We start from the raw sequence: 26311 nt of genomic DNA on the forward strand, positions 1-26311 counted from the left end.
GCCTTTGGCGCCGCGGTTGAGGGGCAGTGAGGGGGGGTGAGGGGCGGGGGGTGAGGGGCGGGGGGGTGAGGGGCAGTGAGGGGTGGTGAGGGGGGGTGAGGGGCGGGGGTGGGTTGAGGAGGGGGGTGAGGGGTGGTGAGGAGGGGTGGTGAGGAGGGGCGGTGAGCGTTCACTTGATCGAACGCAGGAGCAGCAGCGGCGGCGTCGGTCAGCAGCAACAGCAGTCTCGGATGTCGCTCGGGGCTTCGCTGAGAAGAAGCAGAGCACCTGGTGCACGTGACCCTGTGACGTCAGAGCGCGTGGTGCACGTGACCGGTGACATCAGAGCGCGTCGGGCACGTGACCCTGTGACATCAGAGCGTGTGGTGCACGTGACCCTGTGACATCAGAGCGTGTGGGGCACGTGACCCTGTGACATCAGAGCGTGTGGTGCACGTGATCCTGTGACGTCAGAGCGTGTGGGGCACGTGATCCTGTGACATCAGAGCGCGTCGGGCACGTGACCCTGTGACATCAGAGCGTGTGGTGCACGTGGCCCTGTGACATCAGAGCGTGTGGGGCACGTGACCCTGTGACGTCAGAGCGTGTGGTGCACGTGGCCCTGTGACATCAGAGCGTGTGGTGCACGTGGCCCTGTGACATCAGAGCGTGTGGGGCACGTGACCCTGTGACATCAGAGCGTGTGGTGCACGTGGCCCTGTGACATCAGAGCGTGTGGGTAACGTGACCCTGTGACGTCGGAGCGTGTGGGGCACGTGGCCCGTGACGCGGGTGGCGTGCGTCTGTCCTGTGTCGGTGGAGTGGCGGTTAACTTGCTGCGCTTACGAACGAAGATGGTGGGCACCGCATGGCGCGCTTCCAGATGCGCTCCTCTGCTGCCGTCTGGAACGTTCTTCCAATATAGGGAAGCCCCTGGAGCAGTGCGCTCTTAAATCAACTAGATTTAAAACTCATTTTTTTAGAGCTGCTATTTGTGTGAATATCTCAACTGATCCTGGGCCTCCCCTAGGTCGACTCAGCCTCAACTGAGTACCTAACGCGGTGTGTAAACATTGCCACTAGAGGAGACAAAGGCGATCGGGCGTGGCGCTGGCCACCCACCCACCCCCTGGTGCGCCACAGTGCCGGATCGCTAACAAGACTTGGCCTGACAGTCTAAACCAAAAATACACTTATTTTTTATTTACCAGGTGAGGCCCACTGAGCTATGTAGATCTTTTTCACACGCGACCTGGCCACATATGATAGCTCAACCAAGTGGCTTATCACGTGGATAGCTATCGGTCGAGACGAATGAGTGCCAGCCAAAAAAGGGAACACACCTGAGAGAGTAAGTCTCCTGCGGAGATGGAGCGATGAAATCAGCTCGGATGCGGAAGCTGAACAGGTTGTTGAGTCGTGAGAGCGTGAGACGTGGCGATAGCTGAAGGGAGGCCTTCATCCACCAGCGGACAGATCATGGTTGATGTTGATGTTGATCTGGGATCAGAGTTCTGCGATGCAAAGGCACGTGGTGCGCGTGCGGTCGTGAGTTTTTTTTTGCCGATGTCTCCGCTGGGCAAACATTGCCAATGAGAGGCATTTCAGCCATTTCAACAACACGTCAATCTGAGTTTAAGAACAAAAGTTAAATATCCTCCATCCCATCTCACTCTGCTCCCCGCCCCATGCCCCCCCCCCCACGCACTCTCCTACCTCTCATCTCACTCCCCTCTACACACTCCCCTACCTCTCCCTCTCATCTCACTTTACTCCCCTCCACGCACTCTCCTGCCTCTCCCCTCTCATCTCACTCTACCCCCTCCACGCACTCTCCTACCTCTCCCCTCTCATCTCACTCCCCTCCAAGCACTCTCCTACCTATCCCTTCTCATCTCACTCTACTCCCCTCCACGCACTCTCCTACCTCTCCCCTCTCATCTCACTCTACTCCCCTCCACGCACTCTCCTACCTCTCCCCTCTCATCTCACTCCCCTCCAAGCACTCTCCTACCTATCCCTTCTCATCTCACTCCACTCCCCTCCATGCACTCTCCTACCTCTCCCCTCTCATCTCACTCTCCTCCCCTCCACGCACTCTCCTGCCTTTCCCCTCTCATCTTACTCCACTCTCCTCCACTCACTCTGCTACCTCTCCCCTCTCATCTCACTCCACTCCACGCACTCTCCTACCTCTCCCCTCTCATCTCACTTTACTCCCCTCCACGCACGCTCCTACCTCTCCCCTCTCATCTCACTCTACTCCTGTTGAATCTCAGTGGGCTTCCTTTCCACTGCGCTATACAACGGGTGAGTTGTTAGGATCAGAGGAGTTCAGAATCTGAATTGGAATGTTTGTTTCTACTGTGGGAATCCGATGAGCTGTGAAGCTCTTTTTCACAGATGTCTGACGAGGGACAGGTAATTGCCACGTGTCACTTCACCCCCATCCATAGGACGGGCTGCCCTCTAACAAGGGTAACGGTGCAGCCCTGAAATGTCGTGCTGACGCCACTGCTGGCAAAAGGAGCCTCTGCTCGGGGAAGTTCAATATAGTTACTCTGGACGGGAGTTTGGCCTACTCTTCCACACTGTAGTATTCAAGAAGTTTAAGACCCTGACCGGGCCCCGGTGTTGTGGGGAGAGCCGAGCAGCTGACGCGGCGAGGCGCGCTGGAAGATTCCGCCCAGCGTGAGCGGGGCCCGCGAGGAGGCCCTCGACAGCTGCTGCTGCTGCTGCCAGGGCGCCCAGGCCCCCCCCCCACCTCGCGTGGAGGCCGAGGGGGGGGAGCAGCTGCCAGCCCTCGTCTGTCGGTCTGCAGCAACGGGGCAGGCGAGGGGGACCCCCCCCCCCGCTCCCTCGTGGTGCCAGCTCCGGGCGAGAGTGGTCAATCTCTACCCACCCACCTACCCACTCATCCCTACCCACCCACCTACTCATCCCTACCCACCCACCCACCTATCCCTACCCACCCACCTACCCATCCCTACCCACCTACCCATCGAGGCCAGGTGATAGAGCTGGAGGAAGAGATTCATTTATCGTTGTTTGTTGTACAAATTGAAGTTGAATAGCAGCCATATCCTGTTCAAATGAGCATGGAGGCATTTATTGAGGCTCATCTCACGTGTGCAGCCCTGATCAGCCAGTGAGGGAAACTCCACATTACTATGACGGGGGGGGGGACGAATCTGTCCATAATCACCGATGACTTCCCCACAAAGTAGTACTCGTTTTATTGACCCCCAGAAGCCGGGATAATTGGCTGAGTCAACCCCCACCCCCAACCAGGATGCGAACCCTGAACCCTTCGCCATCGCGAGTCGCTCGCCGCTGAGCCTCCTCGCCGGTTTTACGATACCGCAACACCAATAACAACAACAACAACAATAACAACAACAACAACACCAACACCAATAACAACAACAACAACAACAACACCAACACCAATAACAACAACAACAACAACACCAACAACAACAACACCAATAACAACAACAACACCAACACCAATAACAACAACACCAACACCAATAACAACAACAACAACAACACCAACACCAATAACAACAACAACAACAACACCAACACCAATAACAACAACAACAACACCAACAACAACAACACCAACACCAATAACAACAACAACAACACCAACACCAATAACAACAACAACAACACCAACACCAATAACAACAACAACACCAATAACAACAACAACAACAACAACACCAACACCAATAACAACAACAACAACACCAACACCAATAACAACAACAACAATAATGAATGAATGATGAAACAACATTCATGATTTGCTGATACTCTCCGACGGTTCGGCTTGGGTCAGGGCATGTCAACGTGGCAGCGCCTGCGACGTTGACCGCGAGGTGAGTTGGAGCGAGGGCGGAGACCCCCCCGCTCCCTCTCCACTCCCCCCCCCCGCCCCCCCCCCTCCCGTGACCCGTGGACCAAGCGAGGCGACTCGAGACGCGAGCGAGCGGCAGCTGAGAGCGCTCCTCGTGAGCGCTGCCGCGAGAGGCGTGCGGCGTTTGGCGCAGCGGCGGCTTCCTCGCCGGCGGCGGCGGCGAGTGAAGATCCACTGCTGGGTGAAGGCCGCCTGCTCCTCCTCCCCCCTCCTCCCTCCTCCTCCTTCCTCTTCTCTCCTTCCTCTTCTGTCCCTCCTCCTCCACTTCCTCCCTCCTCCTCGCCACTCGTGGGAGGCTGCTGTGGATCTGCGTCCCTGCGCTGTGAACTCTGGAAGCCCAAAATTGATTCGCGTGCCGATTGATTTCTGACCCTTCCCCAGGCTTCTCCCTCACCACCCAGCCCCGGCGACCAGAGTGGTGAAGTATGGTCAAACAATTATCACCCAGCGGCGGTGAGTGACGAAAAATTGAAACTGCACGCGCTCATGTATCCGTTGTGAACATCCGCGGAATACCAACTGCATTGAGTCTGAACGAGAGTTGCACTTCTCGAACGCGTGTGGTGTCCCTAGTTGACTCCATGGCTCCCGTCATAGGAACGTGGAATCTTCACCACCGTCTCAGGGTCACCAGTAGAGTTACGCATAGCATGGAGAACTGCAGTTGCATCGGTTGGAAGTCCGATTAGCACGGTTGGCTACGTACGGTGCGAAAGAAGTTCTACGTAGTGTGTGCAGTGCAGTGTATACACGAGAGCGTGGGTTGGCCAGCATAACGCCCGGCCGCCTTTGTCCCCCGAGCGACGATGTTTACCACACACGCACCAGATACTCGTTTGAGGCTGAGTCGACCTAGGGAAGAACTGGTTCAGGTAATCTTCCCCCGGCATTGTGATGGCCCGGGTCGGTTGACTGCCCCCCCACGCACACAGTCGAGTTTGGGGGGGGGCTGTCACAGGCGGGGTGGGTGCATAGGCAGCTGTCCCACGAACAACAGCTGCCACGGCCCGGCCACCTGTCACACAACACGCCCCATCACCACCACCACCATCACCACCATCACCATTCACCACCACCATCACCACCATCACCATTCACCACCACCATCACCGCCACACTCGCCCATCGCCATTCACTACCACGCAGTCTCCGGGCACGTGGTTCCTCACCAAGGTAAGACTCTTTTCGATTTAAAGCGTTCGTGACTGCAGGGATTCATCTTCTTGGTTCTTTCGGTAAAGTCACGTAGAAGGGAAATAATAAAATAATAAAAATAAAACATAATAAAATACAATTCTCACGACGTTTCGGCCACAACGCAAGCAGCCGTCCTCAGGTGAAGAACAGGTCTGTCGGAAAGACAGCGTCTGAAACGTCGACTTTACCGAAAGAACCAAGAAGAAGGTAAGACTCCTATCAAAGTGATTTTACAACAATTTGTTTTTCTCTAAAAACTGTACTGTAATGCCGCTTGAACACGTAGCCTTTCGCGACTAATGTTATTCATGACGTAGGATTGTGGGTATCAATGTGTCGTAACCCTCCACCACCCAACACCTAGTCTGGCAAATGGCCCGGAGATGCTGGGCGATGTGATGACCGGCGAAACGTCACTCTCCAACACACCGGTGGGACCTGGACTTAAAGCTTTCGTGACTGCAGGAAGTCATATTCTTTGGGTCTTTCGGTAAAACCACGTAGACTGAAAAAATAACCAAAAATATCGACGTTTCGATCTCAACACAAGCGGTCGAAACGTCGATATTTTTGGTTATTTTTTCTGTCTACGTGGCTCTACCGAAAGACCCAAAGACTATGAACAGCGGAGGGATTGAAGTAGCACACTCATTGACGCGCTTCGTGGCAAAACCTTGCTGGCTGCGTCGGGTGGTGGAGGGTCACGACTCAACATTTATACTTACAGCGATCTAACCCAAACAACGTTATTACGAACTGTAATGCCTCTCTCCTTTGCATATTTGTCTCTCGCGATGTGCAACACAGAACCCGACTTGGGTATTCGTGTTTGAACATCACCCGTGGGCCACACGGCCTCTTGGGAGCAAATTTTATCGCGATCATTGGGTTCGACACATTCGGTGTTGACATTCTGGGCCACGTGATCAGTCGAGTGATGGTTTGCAACGAACCCAATGCTGGCAAACTGCCCGATGTTTGTAGAACCGAGGGGTTTGTGTGAAACGTGGAGACGCAAATATGTCAAGAATGCATTATTTATTTAGATCGTGTTTCAACATTCACCAACACCACGAGCAGGCTCAGTGTTTCTGATTCAGCACTGAGCGGACTGAAGCTACAACTTGGGGCGTGCAGTCGCGAGGCAGGGCTCGGAACACGACACAGACGCAAAGTTATCGAGCGACGAAGCTTTGTGCCGTAATAAGCCGCTCGACTGTGAGCTACGTGATTATAAAGGACGCGAATGCGATCCGGGAGAGAGTTGGCCTCTGAGCGCTCCCACTGAGGGTGATAACGGCAACGTCTGTACGGGCGTTTCGAGTATTTGGCTGATAAACATGTCCACGTGATTAGCCACTTCGTTGCGCGATCGTTTGTGGCCAGGTCGCTTATGAAAGAAAATATCAATATAGCTCAGTGGGCCTTACTTGGCGAAACAAAAAACAAGTTTATAGTTTTACAGATTGCAACCGTGACAGCACAGAGCGAATACAGCCGACACCAATCACCGCGAATTCTTCCCCACAGCAGAGAAATACTCACTGTGGGCAGCCGCCTCTTGTTCCAGAGCACGAATGTATGTTTAGTATGTTGGTGGAGTGTAGTGTATAGTGTAGCATATGCAGTGTGGTGTATGGTGGAGTGTATGGTCGTGTATAGTGTTGAATATATGATTAATTTCTTTCGCACCGTACGTAGCCTACTGTTGCTAATCGGAAGTGCGGGGGAAAGACACGAAACTAAACACAAAAAGCAGTTCCAAAGAAATTAGTTTTCAATTTAGTATAGTGGTGTAGGGTATAGTAGTATAGCGTATAGCAGTGTAGTGTATAGTGTAGTGTATTGTAGTGTATATTGTAGTGTATAGTGTAGTATGTCTGTATGTTGAACTTCTTTCGCTCCGTACATAGCCAACCGTGCTAATCGGACTTCCAACCGATTCAACTGCAGATCTCCACGCCGCGCGTAACTCTACTGGTGGCCCTGAGGCGGTGGTGGAAATTCCACTTTCCTATGGCGGGAGCCACGGGGTCAAATAGGAACACCACGCGCATTCTTTAACAACTCTCGTTCGTAGCCAACCGTGATCACGGGAGGTGGCGTGGTGTGTGTGGACAGCCGGTCCCACCCTCACCACTGCCCTCCCACGTGTGACTTGTCCCCAAAGAATCTCCGTGGGTCTCCGTGGGCTGACTCGACGGTCCGTGGTTGGTGTTGTACGGCCGCAGTAGCGCGGCCGTGGCCTGCGTCTTTAGAAATGTTCCCTTCGCGCAGGCGATGTGCGCATCGGTCCGTCGATGTTGCGATGCCGTGGATGGTTCTACCAGCGGCGTCTTCCGAGGTTTGCGCGAGGAAAGTGACAATAGCTCAACGCGTTCACCAACAGCACTGGCCTAAAGAGGGAAACAGCTGTTCCGAGAAACAACCTTTTGTGAAACAGCCGTCGGTCTATCTGCTACGGAGAAGGGGCATTGCCTGTGACGTCGCCTCTCCTCTCTCTATCTTCGTTTTAGGAGGGTACAGTTTTAGAAATACATAAAAAAAACACAAAACGGTCCATTGATGAATATTTTCGTCGCTAATTTGAGTGAGCGAACTGAAACACGGGGGCGACAAGGCAGACGACACTTGAGGACGCGTCGTGTGGTCCGCGTGGCACGGCCAGATGGGCTCCATCCTGGTCAAGATGTTTCTGCCCACGATCAGCGGCCTCGCGTTCCTGCCCACCGTCAGCATCGCCGCCAAGCGCCGCTTCCACATCGAGGCCATGGTCTACTTCTTCACCATGTTCTTCATCACGGTGCGGGCCACCTACACACCCACCTACCCACCCACCTACACACCCACCTACCCATCCACCTACCCACCCACCTACCCACCCACCTCCCCACCCACCTACCCATCCACCTACCCACCCACCTACCCACCCACCTCCCCACGCACCTACCCACCTACCTATCTACCCATCCACCTACCCACCCACGTACACACCCATCCACCCACCCACCTACCCGCCTACCTGGCAGTGGCAGGGTCCAGAGTATAGTGTATAGTGTAGTGTGTGTAGTGTGTGTAGTGTGTGCAGTGTATAGTGTAATGTGTGTAGAGTGTAGTGTGTATAATGTAGTGTGTGTAGTGTATAGTGCAGTGTGTGTAGAGTGCATAGAATAGTGTGTGTAAAGTGTAGTGTGTGTAGAGTGTAGTGTATAATGTAGTGTATAGTGTAGTGTGTGTATAGTGTAGTGTAAAGTGTAGTGTGTGTAGAGTGTAGTGTATAGTGTAGTGTAGTATACGGTGCTAGTCGGCTGTGCGGGGGGAGGGGGGGGGGGACAACAAACTAAACACAGCGTTTGCCCTGCTGTGCCCGCCCCCCCCCCCCCCCAGTGCTACCACGTCTGCGACGGCCTGGGCTTCCTCTCCATATGCATCATGCGCTCCGAGTTGCTCGAGTACTTCAGCGTGTACGGCATCGCGCTCTCCATCTGGGTCACGCTCATCGGTGGGCTCCCCCGCCCCTCCCGGCTCCCCCCCTCCCTGCCCCCTCGGCTCCCCCCCCTACCCGGCCCCCACCGCCTTCTCGCCCTCTCTCAGCGAACGAGACCCACACTAAAACTTAACAATGTTTATTTTCACCAGGTAAGGCCCACTGAGCCGTACAGCTCTCTTAGTTCCAGAAGCGACCTGGCCATTACAAATGATGGCTCAACAAAGTGTGCTTGTTGTCAGTATCGTGCAGACATTTATGGTTGCAGCCAAAGACTCTAAACGCGTGGTGATGTTGTTTCGAAATGTGGACGGAAAAACCGGAGGACCCGGAGAAAAATTCCACGCGACCACGGGGAGAGAGAGAGACGCAAACTCCAAATATACAGCAGCAGGCGTCAGGGTCGGTATCGAACCCACGACCTCCTGTATACCAGGGGAGGTAGTTAACATCTCCTAGCCACCCCTCAACTGGTCCTGAGCCTCTCCTCCATCGCCTCGGCCTCAAGAATGAGCGCCTGGGCGCGGTGTGGCGACGTGACCACTGGGGTGACGAGGGCGCCACGGTGGCGAAGAGATGTTTACTACCTCGCCTGGGACACAGGAGGTCGTGGGTTCGATCCGGACCCCGACGCCTGCTGCTGTGTATTTGAAGTCTGCGTGTCTCTCTCCCCGTGGTCGCGTGGATTTTCTCCCTCCAGATTCAGCGTCAACGTCAACGTCACGCGTTTCGAGTCTTTGGCTGCTGCACGTTGCCGCGTGCTAAGCCCACCTCGTGGCGCGATCGTTCGTGGCCAGGTCGCTTCTAAAAAAATAGCCACATAGCTCGCTGCGCCTTACCTGGTAACATTAAAATAGTTTCTAGTTTAATCGTTTTCAAGGTGCTACTCACCCAGCACCATCGCATGCCGTGCCGGCCTTCACAGGTGCTCGCTAAAGGCACTTGCCCCAAACACATTGTCCGAGGCTACACGGGGGATCTTTGTCTTTGCTATGATGCCTATGAACCCGGCAACCTGAATTTGAACCCTCGGCCACGGACGACTTCAGACCGGGTTCTGGCCTTCCCCTAAGTCGACTCGGCCCCAAATGAGTTACCTGACGTGGTGAGAAAGCAGGTGCCACGTGGGGTGCTGATGTAACTAGAATGTAAACCCTCTGCATTGGCACAAGTTGTACGATCGTGACAATGATGATGCTGATGCTGAGATCGGGGATGGTGATGACGCCATTACTAGGATGAACCTGCTTATGCGGCTCCTGTTGTTGCTGCTGCTAGAAATGATGATAATAATGATGCTGCTGATTATAATTGACAATGATGTTGTTGCTGATAATGACGATAATGATTGTGATGACGATGGACAAAAATGCTGCTGCTGATGATGATGTTGCTGATGATGATGATGTTGATGCTGATGATGACGTTGATAACAATGGCAAATGCTGCAGCTGATGCTGACATGATGCAGCTGATGATGATAGTCACTACAGTACTGCTATTGATCATGATGATGGCCATATTGATCATGATGATGATGACAATCCAGCTGCTAACAGTGACCGGACAGTGCTGCTGATGATGATGATGATGCTGACAATGTTGCTCATGATGATGATGATGATAATGATGTTACTGATGATGATGATGATGTTGCTGATGATGATGATAATGATGATGTTGCTGATGATAATGATGTTGCTGCTGATTATGATGATAATGATGCTGCTGCTGCTGATGATGCTGCTGCTGCTGATGATGATAATGATGATGTTGCTGCTGATGATTATGATGATAATGTTGCTGCTGCTGCTGCTGATGTTGCTGCTGCTGATGATGATGATGATGCTGCTGCTGATGATGATGCTGCTGCTGATGCTGCTGCTGCTGCTGATGACGGTGGGCACGCGCCAGCCCTAGGAGAATTCGAGGAGCCGCAGCGGCTCGCCGTGGTGATGGCGGGCGTGCTGGGCATCGCCGTGCGCGTCAGTGAGGACAGCTGGGGCACGGGCGTCTACGCGGGGCCCGTCGTGGCCGCGCTGCTGCTGCTGGCACTCAAACACGTGAGGAGGCCCGCGGGGAGCACGGGCCCAGCCAGCCGTGGCCCACCCGGGGTGGGGCTGGGTGGGCAGGGCTGCCACCCTTGTTTGTCTCAAGGGGTCTGAGAACGACGAATTCTAGAAAATCCGCTGCGTTCCGAGAGGGCCTCGCTCCACTATGGGCAGGTCGGCGGCTCGCCCCGCCGCCTGCTGAGGGTGCGGCTGCCAAGTCCTAAAGCCGTGGAGCGCACACACGAAGCGCTGGCTGGGTGGGTGTGAGTGGGTGGGTGAGTTAGTGTGGGTGGGTGAGTTAGTGTGGGTGAGTGGGTTAGTGTGGGTGGGTGAGTTAGTGTGGGTGGGTGAGTTAGTGTGGGTGGGTGGGTGAGTTAGTGTGAGTGGGTGGATGAGTTAGTGAGTGTGTCGGTGTGTGGATGAGTGGGAGCGTGTGTGGGTAGATGGGTGAGTGGGTGAGTTAGTGGGTGAGTGTGTGAGTGAGTGAGTGGGTGAGTGGTGAGTGTGTGAGTGCGTGCTGTGCCACGAACCTGGCGAATCGAAGTTATCTGAACCGGGCCTCCCCTAGGTCGACTCGGCCTCAAATAAGTACCCTGATGCGGCCGGTCGTGGTGCTGGCCACCCTCCCCCTCGTGCGCCGTGCCGGCCTTCATAGGCGTTCGCGAACAGCTCTTGCCCCTCCACTCTGACAAGGCTACGCGCAGGGGTAGGTGGGGACATCTCTTGCCTTTGTCTTGTCTCCATCAGACGAGGAAGATGATCGAGCTGAGGGCGTTCCTCCCTTCCCGCAAGGTCTACACGCACCACCTGGGCCCGGGGATCTGCTTCCTCGTGCTCGCCTTCACTCTGCGCTTCTATTTCCAGGTGCGCGACAACATTTACACTCTGAGTACGACGTTTCGCCAGTAATTTAAGCTCTGTGGACCTATATCGGGATGCTTGCCCAACATGATCGCCACCATTACCATTATTGACATGGCATAATGCTCACGATATTCGGGACTTAATTGCTCACCTGACATTTTCTGGAACGCACAAAGCATCATCATCACGTGCACTCCTCTGGTCGTCATCCTCACAGCAGCAGCAGCAGCAGCGGCGGCAGCTCTTGGCACAGAGGCGGTGGGCACCGCATCGCGCGGCGCTTTCAGACAAGCTTCCGTGGCCGTCTGGAATGCTCTTCCCTTCCGATATTATGAGGCCACTGGAGCCGTGCACTTTTAAATAATCTAAATTGAAAACTAATTTCGTTGGAACAGCTCTTTGTGTTTAGTTTATTGTCCTTCCCCCGCACCTCCGATTAGCACGGTTGGCTAAGTACGGTGCAAAAGAAGTTCAACGTATGTACATACTCGACTGGCTTGGAGTGGGAATTTTCAATCAGCATGAGGCTCTATCGGCAGAGTACAATGTGATGCTGTCTATAATAATCGTACATGATTGTACCCTCTATTGCTACAAGCAACATGAGGATAAAACAAGGTCAGATAGGTGTGCCGTGCCCAATCGTGCCCAGCGCAATGTTCCACACTTTTCTGACAGAACTCAATTACAGTACTATGTTGCCAGAAATAGCATCATCAGCGGCATCAGCAGCATTATCACCACCAACAACAACCGCCATTCGCCACTAAGTGTCGGTGACGTCACCACGACGCTTGTGCCAGGCCATGTGCACCTTGAGGCCACGTGAAGGGTCGAACGCCCGCTGGCAGGAGGTCACGGGACAGACCCAGGTGCCATAGGTTGACTGACTGAGATGACTGGCTGATGCACCACCTGTGCCCCCTACTGTGCCAACTTGCTGTGCTTTAGCCACCCGGCGCTCCGCTCGTCGTTGTGAGCGTCGCTCCTCCGCCCCCCGCTGTTGCTCCACATCATCTTGTACCACATCACTCCATCTCTTCTGTAGCCCGTGCCGCGACCGTTTAGCCCCCTCTATGCGGCCAAAGAAAATATGTTTAGGCATGCGGTGGCTGGGCATGCGGGCTACATGACCCAGCCAACGCAGCCTTGCCTGCGGGAAGAGCTCACCGATAGGACTTGGCATTATGACGGCCACGACCATCATGATCGTCATCATCAGCATCAGCAGGATAATCATTACCAGCAGCAACAACATCATTACCGCCACATTATCAGCAGCAGAGGCAGCACGTGGATCAACATTAGCTGCAACAGCAGCAGAATTATCACCACCACTACTACCATCATGATTATATTATTGTTATCATCATCATCATCATAAAAATCATGATCATAATTATCAGCAGCATCAACACCATTATCAATCAACCCCCATTACCAACATCATCATCATCATTTTTTCAGGGGTGGGTAAAATGAGAACTGCACACCACCGTTGATTGGCAGGTCGCCTGCGTGCTGGGTAGAGTGGTGTGCACTTCCACTTACTATTTATTTAAATGTGTTTTTATTTTACCAGGTAAAGCCGACTGAGCTGCAGTTTAAGCTGCAATTGGCCACAAATGATAGCTCAACCAAGTGGCTTATCAGGTGGAAATGTATAGCAGCCAAATACACGAAACGCGCGACGTTGATTCTAAATGTGAAGGGAAAAACCGGGAGGACCCGGAGAACAATCCACGCGACCACGGGGAGAGAGAGAAAGACACAAACTACAACGATACAGCAGCAGGCGTCGTCAGGGTCGGAGTTCATCCGAGACACCGATCATCGTGGAAGAGTAGGCCAAAAGCAACCCCTGTTGGAGCGAACTCTTGGGCTGCGTGGTAGCGGAGCCCCCCCCCCCGTCCCCTTCCCGTCAACCGGCAGCCAACAGCCGTTGCCTGGTCCGCGCCTTTACCTTTCAGTAATCGCCAGCGACGCTTTATTGTTACAGCTCACGCCATCAACTCGGTGCCGGCAACCAAATTGCGGCAGCGTCGGCGGCGTCGTTGTTGGTTCAGGTTGAGAGCGCCGCGCAATAATTAGGCGATCTGCGAAATCCGAAACAGGTGCCCTGCCCCACCGCCGCTCCGAGCGGGAGGCCGACCGCAAGGCGCCCTCCCACTCGGCAGCGCTCGCGCGCCCCATCGACAGCGACGATGACGACGACGACGAAGACGACGATGACGAAGCGCCCGAGACGGCACGCGCGGAGCTCCACACGCGATGCGGAGGACTCCCCCCCACCGACCCCCACCCACTCCCCTCCACCGACCCCCCCACCGACCCCCCCACCCACCCGGGCGGGCAGGCGGGCGGAGGAGGGGGAACGATCGAGCAATTACGGAGGGGCTCGCGAGCGGCGGCAGCGTTGCGTCGTTATTTACGCCGGTGGAGGGGGGGGCTGTTGGGGGTGGGGGGGGGCTGTTGGGGGGGGGGGCGTGTTGTGTCTGGCGCCGCGGGCTGAGCGGGTAGAGGTGAAACGAGGGCTCCGTAGACTCCTCACGCAGAGACCAGTAGACTCACACAGAGACCCGTAGACTCACATAGAGACCCGTAGACTCACGCAGAGACCCGTAGACTCACACAGAGACCCGTGGACTCACGCAGAGACCCATAGACTCACACAGAGACCCGTAGACTCACACAGAGACCCGTAGACTCCTCACACCGAGACCCGTAGACTCACACAGGGTGGGTGCGTGCGTGCGTGGGTGCGTGCGTGCGTGGGTGCGTGCGTGCGTGTGCAGGAGTGGGACTACCCGTACGTGCACAGCTTCTTCCACTGCTGCCTGTCTGCGGCGTGCGTCATCTTGCTGCCACGCAGCAGCAGCAGCAGCGTCGCGCAGGGGAACCAGCAGCCGGACAAGTTGAGCTGCTACACGCTGTGCTGCTGCGTGTGACGGGGCCGCGCGCGCGTGCCGCCGCCCTCGCTGGGGAGCAGTGGCGTAGCGGTTACTCACAAACTAGATTGTAAACTTCTTTTTAGATCAGGCAAAGCTCTCCGTGCAGCTCTTTTGTCGGTGAGCGACCTGGCTATCGCCGATGATAGCTCAACGACGTGGGCTTATCACCGTGTTGGACATTTATAGCGGACAAACACTCTCCGAACACCTGATGTTGATTCTAAATGTGGAGTAAAAAAAAACCGGAGGACCCGGAGATAAAATCCACGCGGTCACGGGGAGAGAGACACGCAGACTCCACATATACAGCAGGCGTCATGGTCGGGATCGAACCCGCGACCTCCTGCACACCAGGCGAGGTAGTTAACATCTCCTAGTCACCGTGATGATGAGAGACACGCAGACTCCACATACACAGCAGGCGTCAGGGTCGGGATCGAACCCACGCCTCTTGCGCACCAGGCGAGGTAGTTAACATCTCCAAGCCACCGCGTGACCCGAGTTCGATTTCCGCCAACACCGGTGACGAATATCTGAACCGGTCCTGGGTATCCCCTAGATCGACTCAGCCTCAAATAAACACCTGGTGCGTTGTGTAAACATCGCCACTGGGGAGACAAAGCAACGGTAATGTCACCTCGGCGCTTGTGCCATGCGAGGTGCACGTTGAGGCCACGTGAAGTGTAGAAGGCTTCCTGCTGGTAGGAGGTCATAGGACAGACCCAGGTGCCATGGGTTGACTGAGATGACAAACAGAAGCACCTACTGTGCTCCCCCACTGTGCCAACCTGCTGCGTTTTAGCCGATTGGTACTCCGCTCATTGTTGTGAGTCGCGTCCTTCACGAGCCTCCTCCATAGAGGCCGATCTTGACACCGCTGGTATCAGTCATCGGCAAGTCCACTCAGTTCCATATCCTCTTGTGCCACATCAGCCCATCTGATATGTGCCGTGTCCGTTTTCCTCCTTATATACAGCCAAACAGAAGCTCCATGAGCATGCGGTGACCGCAGGAACTCACCAATGGGACTGCGTCAAAATCTTTCAAGGGTCTGTGAGCTCCTCACACAATCCAGTCGATTAAACCTAGGATGGATCGTAAGCAGGTCAGCCTAAATGTTTCAAACCGGCACAGATGTTCCTTTAAAGGGCTCCACCATTCACAAGCATAGAACAAGGGAGGGCTTAAGTGTGGTCGAGAAGACCCGGAGTTTCAAATGGAGCGACAGGCCTGGTAGTTTCCACTGCTCCACTGATTTGGAGTGAGACCTCTGCTACCCAAACGTAGCTCATCATCAGCGCGCTCCCCAGCTACGGAAACTGGTCCACATTGTCAACAACTGCCCCACCGCTCATGGTGAATGGAGGAGTGAAGTTTTTTATGATATAAAATACTCAGGCAGGTGCTTTGTGTTTGTTGGGCTGATGCCAGCCCCCCCCCCCACATCGCTTACCATCACACTGCTGGGTCAGCAGCAGCAGCAGCAGGGTCTGACAACTACTTCTCAGAGTGAGCAGAAATGACCGGATCATCATATGAAAAAATAAGAATAGGTTATAAAATTTCTGCCGATTAAACAGGAGTTGTGTTAAGATGTTAAAACACCAAATCAAGTACTGCATTAACCACACAGGTACATGTGGTGAACATGCAACACAAGCTCTTTGGGTCTTTCGGTAAAGCCACGTAGATAAAAAAAAAGTATTATTTTAGATAGAAAAATAATATAAATAAAAGTGTATTATTTGTATATCTACGTGGCTTTACCGAAAGACCCAAAGAACATGAATTCCTGCAGTCACGAAAGCTTGAAGTCAAGATGCAACGCATGTTCGGATGAATGTGTGCATTGCCTTTGAAACCGATTGGTCAACACTGTTGCCTTTTGGCGTTGGTCTCTGGTCTGACACCGGTGGTGAGACGAGGCCCTGAAGAAGGCGGCTGTCTCTGCTGTGGTCATTTATTACCATCAGAGCATGTTTGTGTGCATGCTCCCCACAAGCACGTGCGGTTAATGCAGACTTGAACATCTTAACATCCACTGTTTTATTGCCACAAAGGGTGAAACATATTCTTCTTTTTTTCATACTTTGATACTGGCAAAAAAAGTCCCATTTTGAACCAGATCATCAGCATGCATCCCACCAGTACCACCAGCCTCATCAGCATCATCAGCATCATCAGCATCATCAGCATCATCAGCATCATCAATGTGAGGTGACGTTTGGTCTTCACCTCCACATGGTGGATATTCTAAACCGCTGTCGGCAACGTCATCCCACGTATCATGATCACGTAATTGTGTTCATTACTTATTCGACGCAATTGATGTTGTTGCAATTGCTTTTGTTGATGTTGTTGTTACGATCGCCGTTATTGTTGTTGTTGTCATTGCTACTAAATAAAGCTCGTGCTGGCTTGATTCCGTGTAAGTACCCCGAGCTCTCCGCGCTGTTTGGGGAGCGGTGCGGTGGGCACGCTGCCCCCCCCCCCCCCCCCCAGGGCGAGAACAAGGCTCCAGGGTTCAATTCCCGACCTGGGTGCCTTTCTTCCGTGGATTCTGTCCGGTCGCTCTCTCTCGTGTATATATATGTATATGTGTACGTACGTTGATTTTCTTTCGCACCGTACGTAGCCAACCGTGGTAATCGTGGCCCCCACCCCCCCGGATGGACAGAGCTGCGAGTTGGGGCCCCCTTTGACAACCAGCATGAGATGTGTTTGCTACCACGGTGTGAAAGAACACCGACTTATTTAAGACGCGGTTTAATTTGTTTTTACAAAAATGCTTTAATTTAAGTTCCACGTTTTAGTTTAATTATAACAGCAACGCGATATTGCAAAGAGGCACTATACTGCGGAGGCTGTAGTGGCTGCATGTTGCGAAGACGGAGCGCCCCCAACAGCGTTAGATGTCCGAGACCGTGATGGTCACGGCGACGTGGATGAGGGCGAGAGGAGCCGCGATCTCTAAAAGCCTCGTCGGTGCTAGCGCCAAGAGACACATCGAATATTGGGGCGCTCCACCTGACCGACTGACGCACCCCCTGAGCTGATAACGCAGTCACTACGTCACTGGTGACGCAGTCACTACGCCACTGAAAACGCAGTTACTACGTCACTGTCGCACTCATTGCACACAAAGTGCTCGCCACAAATGGACCACAATGCCTCGCTAATCTCGTAAAGGAGCATAAACCATCATCGCGCGAACTCCCCTCATCCTTGCAGTGGCTTTTGGATCACAATCGAACGCTTTGAGATGCGCTTTCGCGGCCGTCTGGAACGCTCTTCCTTCCGATATTAGGGAGCCACTGGAGCTGTGCGCTTTTAAATGATCGAGATTTGAAAACTAATTTCTGTAGAACCGCTTTTTGCATTAATTTTGTTGTCCTTCCCCCTGCACCTCCGATGAGCGTGGTGGGCTACGTACGGTGCGAAAGAAGTTCAACACACACACGTGCGTGTGAACACGCGCGAAGAGAGCCAGACGAAGACGTTGGGCGGGAGGTGAACACGCCTCAAAGCGTCGAGCGTTTTGGAAAGACGAAGACGACTTCCACACACGGAGGTGGCCATGGGAGCCGAGCACGAAGCCACCAGCAACACCCTCTGAGGTCCTGGGCTCAGAGCCTGGGGGCATGACCCGCGGGGGTGGGGGGGGAGTGAGGGGGTGTTAGACTCAAGACCGCTCTCGCGTGGCACCGCTTGAATGATCTCAGCTGATGATTGTGGAGGAGGACACACACGCAAACACCCACGCCGCAGCACCCACGCCGCAGCACCCACGCCGCAGCACCCACGCCGCAGCACCCACGCCGCAGCACCCACGCCGCAGCACCCACGCCGCAGCACCCACGCCGCAGCACCCACGCCGCAGCACCCACGCCGCAGCACCCACGCCGCAGCACACGTAACGCACTCGCATCGGACACGAGTCGTCCCTGTTGCGGTGTCCGGAGAGTTGGGGAGGTCAGCGGATGAGGGGTTGATGGACGCCTCCTGTGTGCAGCTCGCCGCGCCGAGAAAGATGATCGCGCAGCGTCCACCACTTGATTTCTGGGAGGACCCCCCCCCCACTCACCCACCCACCCCCTTACCCACCCCACCCCCCACAACCCCCACCCACCCACCCCCCACAACCCCCACCCCCCACAACCCCCACCCACCCCCCCACCCACCCCCCCCCCACTCACCCACCCACCGGGTGATTTAATCATCGATGCATGGCGTTCACACAAAAAATCCGCATGTTTAGGATTAAGGTTTAGGTTTGCGCGGCCAATATTAGGATATTCGTAACAGAGTTTTGGGTTAGGACGCGTAATGACCAGGCCAAATCTGTGTGGTAAGAGCCTCCACCACCCGGCAGCCAAACATGCTTTAAGAATGATTGCAGATCGTTTGATGTTCTATATCTGTCGGAGTGACAACGGGAAAAGGTACAATCTTTATTTGAAGCTTTCGTGACTGCAGGAATCTATACTCTTTGGTTCTTTCGGTAAAGTCACGTGGGTATAAAATAAAAGGTACATTAGGCGACGTTTCAGGCGATGGCCCTGCAAGTGAAGAAGGCCGTTGACCGAAACGACAATTGGTTGAAATAAAGGGTGATTAAAATAATGTTTTAACACTTCTGAGAATTTGCAACAACATCACAAGAAAAGTGCCTCCGGAGCTCTGGAGACCACCTGGAGAAGATTCCAGGCCACGTGTTGACAATGATGGAGAACAAGTGGAGACTGACTCTTTGAAGCTATTAACATTATATTTGTTATCACGTTAGACTGCATTATCCGTTCTCTTTCCATTAAAAACGATAGTCCCATATAAGTGTTAAAACATGTTGGAAGCACCCCCTGTATTTACGTTCATTATTCATACATTTAGTTATGTACACACACAAGTAGGCAAACAAGGTTGAGACCCACTTGGCCGGTCTGGTAACAACGCGAGGCGAGCTCCAGGGGATTTCGCCCGGACTGCTCGTCTCGTCTCGAGAGAGAGAGATCACAGAGGCCCCAACGCTCCGAGCCGCAGTGCCGAGGGAGACTGACTTTGTACAGGAGGTGGGTGTCACGTCGTTTCGCGCCCCGTTTGATGTGCTGGGTCGTGACCGACTGGGAAAGCCAATCAGGTAGTTTCTGGTGGCCGCAATTGAGACCAAGTCCTGGGTTGGGATTGAAGGGGGTGCTGGGGGGTTGGTGGTGGAGGGTGGGGGGTTCTCACTCTTAGGGGGCATTCATGAAGCGCCGAGTTGTTGTGTTTCCCACCGAGGCCAATCTAGAAACTTCTCAAGGTCCGAGGCAGAGAAAAGGGGCATGTTTGAAATGTAATTTTTTTTTTTTACCATTGTAAGGCCCACTGAACTATACAGCTCTTTTTCAGAAGCGACCTGGTCATCACAGGTGATAGCTCAACGAATTGGCTTATCACGTGGACGTGTATGGCAGCCAAATATTCTGAACGCGTGACATTGATGTTAAATGTGGAGGGAAAACCCGCAGGACCTGGAGAAAAATCCACGCGGTCACGGGGAGAGAGACACCGCAAACTCCAAATATACAGCAGCAGCAGGCGTCATCAGACTCGAGATCGCACCCACGACCTCCTGCATACCAGGCGAGGGAGTCAAACATATTTCCCTAAATCGATAAGAACACATACAAACAAATCCAATACCAATGTTCGTGATCCCAAGGGGAGAGGAAGTGTTGGTCACAAATGTGTCCTGGTGGGCCCGAATGTTCATTCACCTGTAGGGACGACAACTCTTCAATACATGTTCGTTGCTCCGAAGGGAACAACTGTCTTGTTGTCTACAGAGTTATATCGCAGAATCTCAATCCACGGCGCGGCTTTACAATAATTATAAACCTGTACATACGATGATAGCGGTTGTCATAGGGAGTGGGGTTGTTATTAAAAGTGGTGGTGTAACTACGGTGACAGGAGGACATGTGGGAGTGGTTATGGAGGGGTTTTGGTCGTGATAGGGGTAGCGATAGGGGTTGGGGTAGTGATAGGGGTAGCGATAGGGGTTGTGGTCGTGATAGGGGGGTAGCGATAAGCCACTTCGTTGAGCTATCATTTGTGGCCAGGTCGCCTCTGCGAGAGAGCTATACAGCTCAGTGGGCTTTACCTGGTCAAACAAAATATATATTCAAAATAGTAACAGATAGGGGTAGTGGTAGTGTTATGGGTAGTGATAGGGGTAGTGATAGGGGTTGGGTAGGGGTCGTGATTGGGGTAGGGGTTGGGGTAGGGGTAGGGGTAGTAATAGGGGTAGTGGTAGGGGTAGTAATAGGGGTAGTGATAGGGGTTGGGGTAGTGATAGGGGTAGTGGTAGGGGTAGTGATAGGGGTAGTGATAGGGGTTGGGGTAGTGATAGGGGGGTAGCGATAAGCCACTTCGTTGAGCTATCATTTGTGGCCAGGTCGCCTCTTAAAGAGAGCTATACAGCTCAGTGGCTTTACCTGGTCAAAAAATATATATTCAAAATAGTAACAGATAGGGGTAGTGGTAGTGTTATGGGTAGTGATAGGGGTTGGGGTAGGGGTTGGGGTAGGGATAGTGATAGGGGTTGGGGTAAGGGTCGTGATTGGGGTTGGGGTAGGGGTTGGGGTAGTGATAGGGGTAGTGATAGGGGTTGGGGTAGTGATAGGGGTCGTGATAGGGGTTGGGGTTGGGGTAGTGATAGGGGTAGTGATAGGGGTAGTGGTAGGGGTAGTGATAGGGGTAGTGATAGGGGTAGTGATAGGGGTTGGGGTAGTGATAGGGGTAGTGATAGGGGTTGGGGTAGTGATAGGGGTAGTGATAGGGGTAGTGGTAGGGGTAGAGATAGGGGTAGTGATAGGGGTTGGGGTAGTGATAGGGGTAGTGGTAGGGGTAGTGGTAGGGGTAGTGATAGGGGTAGTGATAGGGGTTGGGGTAGTGATAGGGGTAGTGATAGGGGTAGTGATAGGGGTAGTGATAGGGGTAGTGATAGGGGTTGGGGTAGGGGTTGGGGTAGTGATAGGGGTAGTGATAGGGGTAGTGATAGGGGTAGTGATAGGGGTTGGTGATAGGGGTTGGGGTAGGCCTCTTCCTAGCTGGGGGGCGGGAGCCGCAGGAGGATGATGATGATGACGATGATGATGACGATGATGATGATGGGCGAGGGGAGACGAGCTGGGGGTTGGTTTTTGTCGCTGCGTGCGCGTGACGACGAGATCGCTTTCTGCGCAGCGCGATCTGACGCCACTCCGCTCCACCAGCCGGGCCCAGCGGTTGATGGAGAGGCGCGTCCTGGCTGACGGCCGATTTGAAACCAGGTGCCTCGAATGAAGCTACCTTTTGATGATACTACGATAACCCGGCACCACTGGTTGTCAGTAGTGCAAGTAGGTTGATGGCCATTCCGTACGATTGGCTGTATTTTACATTTCTCGAATATGGAAACACGGAACAAGCTACTGGTCAATTACTCCAGGCGAGACCCTCCTGACAAAGCCCCGAGGCTAGTCGAGGCATTTCACCGTTCGCAGTGATGATTACAATTCAAGGGTCGCTTTCGATGACGGCTGGATCATCGTACATGCCGGGTAGAGCGTCTGATCAGTTGTGAGCGCACTGGCCTACACACCTGGCGACCTGCGTTCAATTCCCGGCCGCGGCTAGCGTCGATGGCGAGCGAACCACCCTGAACCGGTCCTGGGCTCCGATTCCCCTTCACCAATTGCGGGGAGGTATGGCGATCCCAGGGACTCTCCATGCTGCCAGGGTGCAGGGCGAGGCTTTGGGTGCAGTGGTGGACGCACGAAGGCCTGCGAGTGATTGATCGCGCGCGCAGTAACAGCCGCGCGTGCGTCACCTTCTTTGCGATTGAAAGGGAAATGTCCCAACATTCATTTTCTCCAAACTTGTATCACTACGGGGGGGGCATAATTGTGCCAGTTTAGGGACGCCAATGATACAATCAGTGTGTACGGTCAGCGATTTACTCCCACACACACGGCAGCAGTAGTAGTAGTCGTAGTGGTGGTGGTGGTCGTGGTGGTAATACGTGGGAACCCTTTGATCTACCTCCTACCAAAGCCGGAGGAACATTTTTTTCCGTCGTATTTTTCTTAATTCGCCGCGTTCATTTTCCCATTGAGTCATTGCCTTTGTGTGTTTTTATTTTGTGTGCGTGTGTCTCGCGGCTGTAACGAGGAAGAAGAAGGAGGAGGAGAACGACGATGAACCGGGAGCCGAGCGAGCGGCGTAATTTTTCAAATGCGTCGCAGGTGAAACAGATTACGATGGGGGGGGGGAGGGGGGTAACGGAGTGCATCTGGAGCCCATAGCGGGCGCGCGCCGTGGGGACAGCGAGCGGGGTTCGAGCCGGTTCTGCAGCGGCCGCCTTTTAGCCAGATTCGCAGAAAAGGATGGGGAGGAGGAGGGGGGGGCAGTAGGGGGAGGGGGGGCTGTAGGGGGAGGAGGGGCAGTAGGGGCAGAAGGGGGGAGGGTGGGGGTAGTAGGGGGAGGGGGGTAAAACAAAAACAACTTCAAATGAAAGAGCGGCAGAGTTCGTGATTTCGGAACGGGGTCTCGGCGTCTGCCGCTCCCTCCCCTCGCATGCCACTCCTCTTCTACACGCGTGGAATTTTTATTTACAAAGTCACGAAAAAATTCGTCACGAATCGTGCTGTTGCTTGATGTGCCCGGGGGCGGTGGTGGTGGTGGTGGTGTGGTGGTGGTGGTGGTGTGGGGGGGGGGGGTTCAATCGCCTTGCCCGAACGAGGAGATTGCACTGCAGCCGGGGGGGGGTCCTGGCGTCATCTCTGCGCCACGGTCTCCTGGTGGCGATGCGTACACCTCCTACAACACATCTGGTCAGCGTGGAAGAGTAGACCAACGACCCTCTAGAACTCCCTGTAATAGAGAAGCCCTTTGGATTACAGCAATGTGAGCAAGCCAGCAACTGTAGGGCCCACACCTCGCCCTTCGAACCGAGAAGCGAGCGGGCGACTTTGCCCGCTGGGACGTGGGGCACGTTCGCTCGCGAATCCAATCGGTGCACTCATCGCCAACATTGCCCCGGAGTCGGTTACCGCTTCCTCACTTCCAGAACCGGTGGACGATTCGAAATAACCGGGGGAGGGGAATGGGGGGGTTACCGTTTTCAAAACCTCGACGTGAAACTGACAGAGAAGCTGCCGCGCCTGATATGCAGGAGGTCGTGGGTTCGATCCCGACCCCTGATGCCTGCTGTGTATTTGGAGTGTGCGTGTCTCTGTCTCATCATCAGATGTTAACTACCTCGCCGGGTATACAGGAGGTCGTGGACTCGATCCCGACACTGACGCCTGCTGCTGTATATTTGGAGTCTGCGTGTCTCCTCTCTCCCCAGCCTCTGCAGGGTTTCCCCTCCATATTTGGAATCGGCGTCGCACGTCGAGATGATTTGGCTGCTCTACATCGCCACATGACGATAGGCCACTTTACTTTAGCTGTCATTTGTGGCCAGGTTGCATCTGAACAAGAGCTGCAGTGAGTCTTGCCTGGTAATGTTACATTTTTTGTATATATATACTTTATATATACTTCATATTTGTACTTTAATGGTCGTTCGTTCCCTACAAACCCCTAAGAGAGACTCACAATCATCCTAGCCGTAGCGGCAGTTGTCGTGCTGTGGTGGGTGGGCCATATTTTAAACTATTAAACTGTTATTTTTTTTATTTTTGCCAGGTACGGCCCATGAGCTGTGTCGCTCTTTTTCAGAAGCGATCTGGCCACACATGACAGCTCAACGAAGTGGCTTAGCATTTTTGGAAATTTCGAGCGGCGAAATACTCTTTAAACGCGTGACGTCGATTCTAAATGTGGAGGGGGAAATAACGGAAGAACCGGAGAAAATTCTACGCGACCACGGGGAGAGAAGAGACACACAAACTCAAAATATACAGCAGCTGGCGTCAGGGTCGGGATCGAACCCACGACCTCCTGTATACCAGGCGAGGGAGTTAACATCTGATGATGAGACAGAGACACACAAACTCCAAATATACAGCAGCAGGCGTCAGGGTCGGGATCGAACCCACGACCTCCTGTATACCAGGCGAGGGAGTTAACATCTGATGATGAGACAGAGACACACAAACTCCAAATATACAGCAGCAGGCGTCAGGGTCGGGATCGAACCCACGACCTCCTGCATACCAGGCGAGGGAGTTAACATCTCCTAGCCACCGCGGCGATGATTGTGTCGGCTGACCTATGCAGACTTAAGTGAGATGTGTATTTCTTCTGCCTAATCTTGTTGCAGCAGCAGCAGCGATGAAACACGTGGCTTTCCTTCGCAATACGCCGCAATTGTGTTTGTTGTTGTTGTTGCAAAAACGATGACTCACGTTCATTAACGTTGGCACAGAGCGCACACTTGCAAGCGAACTTTTGCAACAAGCAAGTGGGCTCGGACGTGGTTTAAAGACGATCATTACAGACCATTTAAACCCCCCGGCCAATGCCCCGCTGAACGAAGGCCCAAGTCGCTTGCTCACGGCTGCGGGGCTGATGGGGCCCACAGGTTGCAGCCTCTAAGAGGGTCGTGTGGCCTCCGACTTCCACACTGAACAAGCGCCGTGGAAGAGGCAAGGCGCCCAACACTTTACCACTGACCGTGGTGTGCAGTGCTCATTTTACCCACCCCCTGAAAAGCTGATGATGATAGTGGTGGTGATAATGCTGTTGCGGCAAGTGCTAATGTTGATCCACGTGCTGACTCTGACGATCATGTTCCTGCTGCTGGTAATGATGCCCATCATTACCAGCAGCGTTAAGCGAGGACTTACCTATCTAAAAGGCGACGTTTGCGGCAATGGCCCTTCTTCAGAGCAGATGGCAAGTGCTTGCACACACACACATGAACGTACTCACACACACATGAACGTGCTCACACACACACACACATGAACATGCACACACACACACATGAACATGCACACACACATACATGAACATGCACACACACATGAACATGCTCACACACACACACGTGAACATGCTCGCACACACACACATTAACATGCTCACACACACATGAACATGCTCACACACACATGAACATGCGCACACACACATGAACATGCACACACACACACACTACCACCGCGAGCTTTGATCAATGCTCCTTCCCTACGGCGTTCTAAGTTGGCCCAGCTTGCTGTGTCCGCGAGCCTCGCAGAGGAACTGTTTTGCATTATTTGCCGCTTGTCTTCAAGCCTCAATTTATCACAATTCTCCGCCTTAGCGGCAGCAGCAGCAGCAGGCCCTGGTGCTTACACGCCTGTGAGCCTGACCTGGGCACCCGCGTGTGCGTGAGTGTGTGCGTCTGTTTCGTGAAGGAAGCCGCTGCTGCTACCGCTGCTGCTACCGCTGCTGCTGTGTTGGGGAGTGTGGGAGGCAGTCGCCCTCCAGCAACAGCGGAGGGCGAGAGGAGCGACGCTCACAACAACGGACGGAGCGCCGGGCGGATAAAATCGAAGAAAGTTGGCACATTGGGGAGCACATTTGATGCATCTGACTGAGTCATCTCAGTCGGTCAACCATTGGCACCAGCTGGGTCTATTCCGTGACCTCCTGCCAGCGGGCTTTCCGACACTTGAGGTGGCCTCAAAGTGCACCTAGCTTGGCACAGGCGCCCTAGTGACGTCACCGTCGCTTAGTGGTAAGCGGCGGTTGTTGTTGTTGTGTTTGTACGCATGGGGAGCGGTAGTACAAACCCCGGCAAGCCGAGTTCGATTCCCGCTCACGGCCACCAACACCGGTGACGATTATCTGAACCGGTTCTGGGACTCCCATAGGTTGGCTCAGCCTCAAATGAGTATCT

At 53.8% G+C, this 26311-nt stretch overlaps 1 protein-coding gene across 1 annotated transcript; it reads left to right on the forward strand.

Annotated features, from left to right (window-relative positions):
• The first annotated feature begins 7709 nt into the window (after positions 1-7709).
• On the forward strand, positions 7710-14541 carry MYMK (myomaker, myoblast fusion factor). Its single transcript, XM_078615985.1, has 5 exons — positions 7710-7907; positions 8492-8606; positions 10506-10654; positions 11390-11506; positions 14302-14541. Exons 1-5 carry the CDS (start codon positions 7773-7775, stop codon positions 14452-14454), a joined length of 669 nt encoding a protein of 222 aa, XP_078472111.1. The 5' UTR covers positions 7710-7772; the 3' UTR covers positions 14455-14541.
• Positions 14542-26311: the final 11770 nt, after the last annotated feature.

This window comes from Lampetra planeri, chromosome 49, assembly GCF_965212315.1.
Source record: "Lampetra planeri chromosome 49, kcLamPlan1.2.h2, whole genome shotgun sequence".
NCBI classification, from domain to species: Eukaryota; Metazoa; Chordata; class Hyperoartia; order Petromyzontiformes; family Petromyzontidae; genus Lampetra; species Lampetra planeri.

Coding starts and splice junctions, on each gene's coding strand:
- MYMK (XM_078615985.1), top strand. CDS start 7,773: ATGGGCTCCATCCTGGTCAAGATGTTTCTGCCCACGATCAGCGGCCTC. Junction 8,607..10,505: donor CATCTGGGTCACGCTCATCG/GTGGGCTCCCCC, acceptor GGCACGCGCCAG/CCCTAGGAGAATTCGAGGAG. Junction 11,507..14,301: donor CTCTGCGCTTCTATTTCCAG/GTGCGCGACAAC, acceptor GTGCGTGTGCAG/GAGTGGGACTACCCGTACGT.